We start from the raw sequence: 10490 nt of genomic DNA, 5'->3' as shown, positions 1-10490 counted from the left end.
AGCTTTAATAATAGATTAAATGCAGTAAATTTATTTTCGATATAATCCTTCCTGACCCCCGATGGTTCACGTAAAAATAACCGCCAGGTACATACGTAGAGCCTATGGTAATTCACGCCACTAAATAACCGATTGTGAAATACTCAGTTATATAAATATATTTATAAATAAAACCGAACGATTAAAATATTAAAATTTTATAAAATAACAATAAATTAAGTTCCTTCGTCCAACCTTTTTTCATTTTATTCATTACTCCTTAAAATATAATCGTCATTTATTTAAATCCTCAAATTATTAATCACCTCTCCAAGCAGCGCGTAATCAGCAAAAACTAAATTTATTCATATCGTCGCCAAAAAGTATAATTTTTAAAAGCAACATCATGTTGAATAAAAATACACGAAGGAGAATCAATCCCGATAACACACTCGAAATGTAAAAAAATAAAATAAATGTAATACTGGTTTAGTACCGGATGGTCATGTACCCGGTGAAGGGACAGGAACAGGGACCGTACAAGGTCTTCCAAGCTCTTATCCATCGAACTAAATAAGTATAAATTATCGCAAAAAGTTCAGCATGTAGTCAGTACTTAGCTTCAAACCCAAGACCAGCTGAGATTCCACATTATTTTTATCTCTTCCAAGGACTAAAGTCGAGTTTTATCGTTAATTCCTCTTAGACATTATTCCTTGTACGGCCTATCCCTTTATATAAAAGTTTTAATAGTTTGGAATTAATATAGTTTAAATTACAGTTGCCCGTATGAATAATATTGACCAATATAAAAAAACAGCCTACGATAAAAAATGAAAAAACAACAAATAATTGGCTAAAGTTTAAGTACCAGGCCATGAACCTGCCGGACAACCCTGGAGATCCAAGAAATAAGTAAAGGAAAAATGAAAATGCCGATCGGTCGAGTGGTGGCCGTCTATGCACACAAACCCAACACTGATACCACACTACACACATAGATTCCAAGTCAGGTTTAATGTATGTGGTTCATCGTCCTTACTAGTCTTGTTCTTTCTTCTCCTTGTTCTTGTCTTGCTTGACGTTCACCTGGTACCTGGGATCCATATAGACGAGGGTTGCTCGGAGGACTTGGTCCACTAGTTGAGACATTCGCTTCGCGGCCGCGACCATGAAAGCACACGGTCCTTCGAGTATTTGTTTAACTTTTACTATTTTTTTATTCCTTGGTGGTGTTTTGTCGAGAAGTGTCAGCGATGATCGGCAAGTGACTGACAGTATTCAAGATGACGACTCAATTCGACAAGATGATTCGCAAGTAAGTGGGAACCTCAATTCGAATTCAAATTCGGATCCACAAACGGAAATCGGTAAGTCAACTATTGCTACGGGTCATGATAAAGACGAGGGGATTAGGAGATTTGATGCTAATTCCGACGGTAATCCTAATTCTAATGCCGAAGCTAATGCTAATGACGACGGTAAGCACTCGGTTGAACGTAAGTTAGATTCGGAGGATAGTTTTGTTAGAGGGGATACTAAAGAAGCCGATGAACGGGTCAAGCGTGAGCCAGATTCGGTAGACAGTCTTAGTAAGAGAGAGAATGTTGACATTGACGCAACGATTGGCAATGAAAAATTGAAAGGAATCGCGGGCGATGAAGATCAGAGGGTTCACCAAACTCTGGAGTTAATTCCTGTCAAGGTGGACCAGGTCCACTTGGACGATGCTGTAGAATCGGAAGTTAATTATGCGAGAAAATCAATTTCTATTGACGGAGAAGAGGACGAGGAAGATAAAAAAGACGGACGTAGTGAAAGGAGCGAGAAAGAAAAAATAAAACTTGACGAAATTCCCTCGCCGGATGTGCAACATTGGAAAGAGCAAGCGATTCTTTTGCAGGAACAGTTGAAAAATGAGAGCTACTTGTCGTATCTCAGGGAATCGGAGTCGGATATTCTGCCCGGGGTTCCCAAGTTCACGGAAGGTCAGCTGTTGGATTTGCTGAAGAAAATCGCCCCGAAAAAGCTTGCGCCTGCGGAAAATTCTTATTTTGACAAAGCTGACACTTCGGGACTGAATACAGATCAGCTGGAGATATTGAGATGCGCGGAAGGCTTCGTTTCGGAGAACAAACGTAAGAACTTTGCTGATGACATGCTTGAATGTATCCGGGGTCTGAATATTCTCAATTGCATGAGGATTTTTATTTGGCCGATTATTGTTGACAATGTGCCTGAGTCAATAACCCAAAGGTTTCCGACTTTCCCTTTGGAGTTGACACTGTCGGATTGGCTGCCAGGTGATCGCGAGACACCGAAAACAATCCGGGCTACGACGGGAGTTCCCCAGCAGAGGCTGATAACTCCAGAGTTGGTAATTTCTAACATCCTGAAGGATGCGCTAGAAGGTGGCAATTTAAAGGACTACGACAAAATCCCGACTTATATTGACGCACAAAACGACACCCTGTCGAAAATATTGAGCCCTGGTCAGATGGAGATCCTGCAGATGTCGGAGAAGTTCTTGCCCGAATCTGCGAGGCAGGACTACTCGAACCGAATGTACTCGTGTGTTACGAGGTTCGAGTACTTCAGCTGCATAAAGTTTTTCGCATGGCCTACCATCAAGCAAAACTTCCCGGCTCTGCCAGAATTCCCTGATTACCAGAACTGGTACCCAGCGAGTATCAACGTTTTTCCAGGCTACCCGTTGATTCCGTTCCCAGATTCCACGTCAGAAGATGGAAGCTTGCCAGAAGTCGTGGATGTTGATGAATTCAAAAACCGAAGACCCCGCCCTGAGGCGCTGATAGTTCATATACTGAAAAATACGTTGGATCAGCAACCGAGACAACAACTACTGTCGTCAGCAATACGTCTGCAGGATGACAATATCAAGTACATGACAAAGGAACAGCTGGCTTCGATACAGATGGCTGAGCAGCTTATTCCCGTTGAACATCGAGCGGAGTTCGTTAACAATAATATTGAATGTATGAGACAATTCAATTATTTGACTTGTCTCAGGTATGTAACTTGGCCGACTGTTAGGAAATTTAAACCAACTTTGCCGGAATGGTTTCCTTCATTTCCATTCTCTCTGCCGGCTTTGCCGAGTTTACCGAGTATTCCGGGTTTACCAAGCTGGGGCGTCAGTGAGACAGCGACAGAATCTGCAAGTATTTCGGGTGGTTCGTCAGGAAGTGGAACAGGGGGAGGAGGCAGTGGAGGCAGCGGTTCTGGCGGAAGTAATGGTTCGTAGCTAATTTACCATTTTTTTAAAACTTGGATCAATGGTATTCTATTTTTGTAGCTGGAGGAGTCCAAGTCATCAATGGTGGCGGAAGCTCGACATCTGGTAGTGGATCTGGTCAGGGTTCTCCTGAGGAAGTCGTTATCATTATTAAGCCACAGGGAGGAGGTTCAGGAGGTTCGGGTGGTAGCAATTGGGGACAGGGAAGTGGTAGCCAGGGAGGAAACCAAGGAGGAAATGGTAATGTATCATTTTGAAGATTCTGGTCAGTAACGCAGTTTTGCTAATAGTTTGATTATTTTATTAGTCGGTACTGGAGGATCTAGCAGTTCAGGTTCCGGAGGATCAGGTGGGGGTACCTGGTGGGGAGGAAGTTATCCAGGCTCATCAGGAAGTTATCCAGGAAGTGGTAATTATTAATTTCGAATGGACTTTCTGTTACCACAGTTTACCAATGATTGTTATATTTTTTTAGGTGGTTCCGGAGGCCCTATTAGCGGCATTTGGGGTGGAGGTCAAGGAGGATCTGGTAAAATATCGTTCTTCCATTATCTATAAATTCATTTTAAATACTTAAATGATTATTCATATTTAGGCAGCGCAGGTAGTTCTGGAGGAGGTGGTTCAGCTTCAGGTGGACAAGGCTCCAGTGGTACTGGAGGGCCCATAAGCGGTATTTGGGGAGGTCAAGGAGGTTCTGGTAAGATATATTTCTTCCATTGTCTATAAATTTATTTTAAATACTCAAATAATCATTCATATTCAGGCAGCGCAGGTGGTTCTGGAGGAGGTGGTTCAGCTTCAGGTGGGCAAGGCTCCGGTGGTATTGGAGGACCTATTAGCGGAATTTGGGGAGGTAGTGGTAATTGTTATTTCTTTGATATAAACATGTTCGTAGAGACCATACTTCACTATTACACGGAGTATTTTATTAGGTGGTTCCGGAGGACCAATCAGTGGCATCTGGGGAGGAGGTGGAAATCATCATGGAAGTGGTAACTTTATTTTTAACATAATCGTCGCTAGAATACTTTACTAATGCTTGGATTATTTTATTAGGTGGTAGCGGAGGATCTGGTGGATCAGGTGGTTCTGGAGGATCGCATGGTGGATCGTGGGGTATCGGAGGAAGTAATCAGGGAGGCCAAGGTGGAAGTGGTAATTTTTTATTTTATATAAACTTGTCTTTATTACCGTTTACTAATGATTTGATGATTTTATCAGGTGGCACTGGAGGCTCTAGTGGTTCCGGTGGATCACATGGTGGATCCTGGGGTATAGGAGGAAGCAATCAGGGAGGCCAAGGTGGAAGTGGTAATTTTTTATTTTATATAAACTTGTCTTTACTACCGTTTACTAATGATTTGATGATTTTATCAGGTGGCACTGAAGGCTCTAGTGGTTCCGGTGGATCACATGGTGGATCCTGGGGTATAGGAGGAAGCAATCAGGGAGGCCAAGGTGGAAGTGGTAATTTTTTATTTTATATAAACTTGTCTTTACTACCGTTTACTAATGATTTGATGATTTTATCAGGTGGCACTGGAGGCTCTAGTGGTTCTGGTGGATCACATGGTGGATCCTGGGGTATAGGAGGAAGCAATCAGGGAGGCCAAGGTGGAAGTGGTAATTTTTTATTTTATATAAACGTATCTATAATACCGTTTACTAATGATTTTATCAGGTGGAACTGGAGGCTCTAGTGGTTCTGGTGGATCACATGGTGGATCCTGGGGTATAGGAGGAAGCAATCAGGGAGGCCAAGGTGGAAGTGGTAATTTTTTATTTTATATAAACGTATCTATAAAACCGTTTACTAATGATTTGATGATTTTATCAGGTGGCACTGGAGGCTCTAGTGGTTCCGGTGGATCGCATGGTGGATCCTGGGGTATAGGAGGAAGCAATCAGGGAGGCCAAGGTGGAAGTGGTAATTTTTTATTTTATATAAACGTATCTATAATGCCGTTTACTAATGATTTAATGATTTTATCAGGTGGAACTGGAGGATCTAGTGGTTCCGGTGGATCCTGGGGTATAGGAGGAAGCAATCAGGGAGGCCAAGGTGGAAGCGGTAATTTTTTATCTTATATAAACTTGTCTTTACTACCGCTACTAATAATTTGATGATTTTATCAGGTGGCACTGTAGGCTCTAGTGGTTCCGGTGGATCGCATGGTGGATCCTGGGGCATAGGAGGAAGCAATCAGGGAGGCCAAGGAGGAAGCAGTAATTTTCAATTTTAAATATATTTGGCTTTACTATAGTTTAGTAATGATTTGATCATTTTATCAGGTGGCGTTGGAGGCTCAGATGGTTCTGGAGGATCACATGGTGGATCCTGGGGTATCGGAGGTGGTAATCAAGGAAGCCATGGAGGAAGTGGTAAAATATATTTTTTTAATCGCTTATAAATTTATCTAGTTACTTAAGTAATTATTTATATGCAGGTAGTACAAGTGGTTCTGGAGGTGGTTCAGCCTCAGGTGGGCAAGGCTCTGGCAGCAATCAAGGCGGTGGTGTTACAATTATTGTTACTAAACCAGGCTCAGGGGGAAGTTCAGGATCAACTGAGCCAAGTCCTGGTTCCGTTGCACCTGGCAGCAATTGGGAATCTGGAAATCATTGGCAAGCTGGGGGAATTTGGGGATCTGGTAGCAATAATCAAGGCTCTCAAGGTGGAAGCTCAGGAAGTCAAGGATCTGGGGGTAGTCAAGGCTCTCAAGGTGGAAGCATAGGAATTGGTGGATCAGGAAGTCAAGGATCTGGAGGTAGTCAAGGTTCTCATGGAGGAGGCTCGGGAAGTCAAGGATCTCAGGGCGGAGGCATAGGAATTGGTGGTTCAGGAATTCAAGGATCTGGAGGAAGTCAAGGTTCTCATGGTGGAGGCTCAGGAAGTCAAGGTTCTGGAGATAATCAAGGCTCTCAAGGTGGAAGCATAGGAATTGGTGGTTCAGGAATTCAAGGATCTGGAGGTAGTCATGGTTCTCAGGGTGGAAGCTCGGGAAGTCAAGGATCTGGAGATAATCAAGGCTCTCAGGGCGGAGGCATAGGAATTGGTGGTTCAGGAATTCAAGGATCTGGCGGTAGTCAAGGTTCTCATGGTGGAGGCTCGGGAAGTCAAGGTTCTGGAGATAATCAAGGCTCTCAAGGTGGAAGCATAGGAATTGGTGGTTCAGGAATGCAAGGATCTGGAGGTAGTCAAGGTTCTCAGGGTGGAAGTATAGGAATTGGTGGTTCAGGAAGTCAAGTATCTGGAGGTAGTCAAGAATCCAGTGGTTCAGGATCAAGTGGTTCCGAAGGTAGTCAAGGATCAAGCGGAGGTATTGACGGTAGTGGTTCTGGCAGTCAAGGATCTGGATCAAGTGGCTCTGGCAGCGATCAAGGATCATCGAGTGGTGGAAGCATAGGTGCTGGTGGTTCGGCAGGAACTGGTAAGTTTTCAATTCTCTATTTCAGCTAATTGTAATACTGACAACTAGTAAATACCCCAACTAACTATTTGTGTTGTTTACAGATGGTGGTAATAGCGAAAGTGGTTCTGATCAAGGCTCTACCGGAGGAAGTGAGCAGGGTGGATCTGAAGGTGAATGCACATGTTGCCCAACTGGAAACACAGATTCTCTGTATAACAAAGGAATTGAACCGAAAATCATTGACATCCTCCACACTCTACGTTACTCAATGATAACTACTCCAGTCCACCATCGTCCATTCATCGCCGATCGGCAGCTTATGTCTCACACACGTCTCACCAACGAACAACTGACCATTTTAGAACTCGCCGAAAGTATGGTTCCATTCACAACACGACGTGATTTGATTTCCCGATCGCTAGGATGCCTTCAAGGTGGAGCAGATTTCATGGTCTGTACCAGAAATGTAATCTGGCCTTTCCTACAACTTTACATCGACAGCCTTCCGGACTTTCCCGCGAACAGCGATGCGTTTAAAACTACCGGTGCCACAAATAAATACAAATTCCAATTCGCGCCAGAAAAACGAAGACCATTTGAATGGATGAATAACCGACCGGCTACCACTCGTCGCGTTTCTTCTACCCACGGCAACTATGGATTACTAAGATACCCTAATATACAAATAGCCGCACGAACGCCTTTACATTCAGGAATTTCTGCTAAATCCGATGACCAACCAATCATTTCAGTAACCGGTGCAAGATTCGTTCCACTTTATTCAGAATATCCCGAAGGAGTAATTTTGAACATCCTCAACATGTTAGTGAAATCCTCATCGTCTGCGGAATCCCAAGTATCCAAAAGCAAAGTAACTGAATTTCCTGAACTGGTAACTCCCCTAAATAAGCAGCAAGAACACATTTTAAGAGTAAGCGAAAGCTTGCTTCCGGAAAAGGCTCGAGCCAGTTTCTTCGAAGACATGGCGACGTGCATGCGCACCAACGATTTCATCATCTGTTCTCGGGAAATAATGTGGCCGCTTTTGATTCAGTACTTCCCAGACATGCCAAGTTTTCCAACATTTCAACGAATCGTCAATTCCGGAGCCTCGGCTGCAGAATATCTCCAACCAATAGCAGATAACTCGGCGCCCATTTCGGAAACGAATATAAAAACTGATCAGACTGGTGACGCGATGATCACATTCACGGACACCCAATTCGTCCCGATAAGCGAAAGTCCAGAGGAAGTGATTTCGAAAGTTTTGAAAACTATGGAACCGTTAAATAAACAACCGTCAGCATTTTCGTCTATTGCCAAATCACCAGCATTCATTTCGCAGTTCACGAAACCTCAAGCTGATGTTCTTGTGATTGCAGAAAATTTACTGCCATCGACATTCCGCGAGACATTTATTGTCCGGATGAATGATTGCATGCGTGGCAGCAGTTTTCTGGATTGTATGAGAGAAATCTCTTGGCCTACGATAGGACAATTTTATCCAAGGCTACCAAATTTCCCAAATTTCGGGACTGGAGTCAACTTGCCAGCAGAGAAACCCGAACAGTCGGCTCTACTTCCACCGCACGTGGAACCAAATTACGCTGAACAAGTTCCAGCACGGATTGAATTCCTACCACTGCCACAGTATCAGTCCAATTACTTCCAATCCTATGGATTAAATCCATTCAGCCCAGAGTATTTAGGCTTGCAGCAGCAAAGCAGCAATTATCCATCAGCCATAACTTCGACCGTAGGTGAACCATCTGTAGCATACAACAGAGCTTGATGTAGAAACGGTTCTTAGACTTATACTAGACCATTTAAATATAAATTTGTTTTACAGGGTCAACATTAACACCAGCCGTTGCCGGCCAACCAACTAAAATTCTTCTACACATATCACAAGGTGCTAAAAATTTATCGCGTGTGCGCAGAAATATCCCAACTAATGATAATGATAAAGATAATACTGAAAACATTAACAAATTGGATGGGCCAAACTTAAATTTAACAGAGACCGACTTTATAGAGCTTCTTGCCAAAATCCTTAAACAATATCCTGAGCCCGCGGAAACTGATGGCTCGTTTGTCGACACCCTCAACTCAACTGTAAAGAACGCATTGACTGCTGATCAATTGACAATTTTGAAAATGACTGAGCAACTGAGTCTCCAAAACACCAGGGGACTTATGGGCCAAGTGTTTAACTGCATAATAGGTCTCAGCTTCATAAGATGTTTGGGAATTTTCATGATGCCTGTTATCATGAACATGCTGCCTTCGCTGGGTCTCGGGTTGCCTTTCGGCCGTTCCAATGACAACGACCAAGTCCTGGGAATGTCTAAAAAAGACGCCGAAGCCGAACTGCTCGAAGGAAAGGAATCCATTGAAAGCGTTCTGCTCAACTGGTACAAGAGTCTTACTGAAGAAAAGTTTTCGTCGTCTTTCGGATTCCTTGAGTTCCAAGGCTACGGAAATGGTCAAATTGGCATTAAATTCAACGGATTCAGGCAGGCACGAGTCAGGATCAAGGACCACAAGACTCTGCCAAGTATATTGACAATCATCAGCGACATTATGGAGGACGTGCTGGATCCAAAACCTGACAATCCCAAGCTTAAGAACAAAAAACAAAAAAGCATAAAATTGAATTCTTATGAAGATCTAAATGAGTCTCCAAGAAGCAGCGACGACAAAATAATCCAGATGTTTTTGGAAAGATTGAAAGCCAACTCGACAAACAGCGACACTGACTCCGTTGATGATCAGAAGCAATACCTGACTATAGAAGATGCCTATCGCGCATTCGAAGTTCTTCTGGGCACGAGATTCAAAGCACGGGCTTCTAATGACCAGGACACTTATCAATCGAACAACAACTACGCTGACGAGGAACTGAAAGTAGTTCCTCTGGAAAGCTTTCAGGAATTGGGCGGAAAAACCAAAGCCAAGGAAGACAAGTCGCAATTAATGGTCAAGCTGCCTCAGTTGAACGAAAACATGGAGTTGGCTCGAAAACTGACCAATACGGTGACGGATTTATCAAGACGCATGAAGAACAACATGATGCAAATGGCCCCAGGTGTTGGGGTAGCAGTCAGCTTTCTTCTGCAAATGGCCTTAGCTCACGCCCGTGCTGCAGCATCAGTAGCAGAAGTGATCAGCAACATGGCGTTGGGTTCTGCGATGTTCACTTTCATGCGGCAGACCTGGTTTGCGCCCAGTCCACAACCGAAAGTTCACTACGTCCACAACCACGAGCCATCTGAAGCGGGAATAAGTTGGTCAAGAAGTTTTTGAGTAGATCACATCTACTAGAAAACAATAATTATTAAAATAACCAATGATCGATAAATTGGGAAGGCTGCAATAATTTATGTTAAGGGATCTTGGTGATGGGTACTATTATGTGAACTTGTGATTCTGTAATAATTAATTATTTACGATTCATATATATTATCTTTATACATTCATTAGTCGTAATTCATTTTATACATTCACTTGTACTCATATTAGTTAATAAATAAATCAGCGTAATGATTTTTAAATCATTGTTCGTTTGTTTGACCTTTGAACCTTGAAATTAGAGGAAAGGAGACAGTTATGACTACCCAAATTTTTTTAGGTTCAAACTTTCTTTGAAAATTTATTCTTCCTTTACTTTGATGTGCTGATGTTCTTCCACACAATAAAAACGTTTTTTGTTCATTACAATGTCCTTTAGTCGAAGAAACCCAAAAAAGTCCTGGGAATAATTTATTTTTGGAATTAAGACCCATATGAGCGTTGGTGGACATGGGTGTAAGTGATTCTTTATGAAGAGTAGCCTGTAA

At 42.8% G+C, this 10490-nt stretch overlaps 1 protein-coding gene across 9 annotated transcripts; it reads left to right on the top strand.

Moving 5' to 3' along the window:
* The first annotated feature begins 809 nt into the window (after window positions 1–809).
* On the top strand, window positions 810–10185 carry LOC103580269 (uncharacterized). 9 transcript variants are annotated; one of them, XM_053742987.1, is made up of 19 exons: window positions 810–3236; window positions 3296–3475; window positions 3543–3644; window positions 3711–3764; window positions 3831–3935; window positions 4002–4097; window positions 4171–4230; window positions 4295–4384; window positions 4460–4549; window positions 4616–4705; window positions 4772–4861; window positions 4920–5009; window positions 5076–5165; window positions 5232–5309; window positions 5375–5464; window positions 5531–5620; window positions 5686–6669; window positions 6753–8411; window positions 8501–10185. In XM_053742987.1, the coding sequence occupies exons 1-19, from the start codon at window positions 1151–1153 to the stop codon at window positions 9955–9957; spliced, it is 7581 nt and encodes a 2526-aa protein (XP_053598962.1). In that variant the 5' UTR covers window positions 810–1150; the 3' UTR covers window positions 9958–10185. The 9 variants fall into 9 exon arrangements, with proteins under 9 accessions (XP_053598962.1, XP_053598959.1, XP_053598960.1 ...); XM_053742984.1 differs by having other exon boundaries at window positions 4295–4393; window positions 4772–4852; XM_053742985.1 differs by having other exon boundaries at window positions 4295–4393; window positions 5076–5156.
* Window positions 10186–10490: the final 305 nt, after the last annotated feature.

This window comes from Microplitis demolitor, chromosome 2, assembly GCF_026212275.2.
Source record: "Microplitis demolitor isolate Queensland-Clemson2020A chromosome 2, iyMicDemo2.1a, whole genome shotgun sequence".
Lineage (NCBI taxonomy): Eukaryota > Metazoa > Arthropoda > Insecta > Hymenoptera > Braconidae > Microplitis > Microplitis demolitor.
Note: the sequence above shows the minus strand (reverse complement) of the source record. Positions and strands in the feature narration are given on the sequence as shown.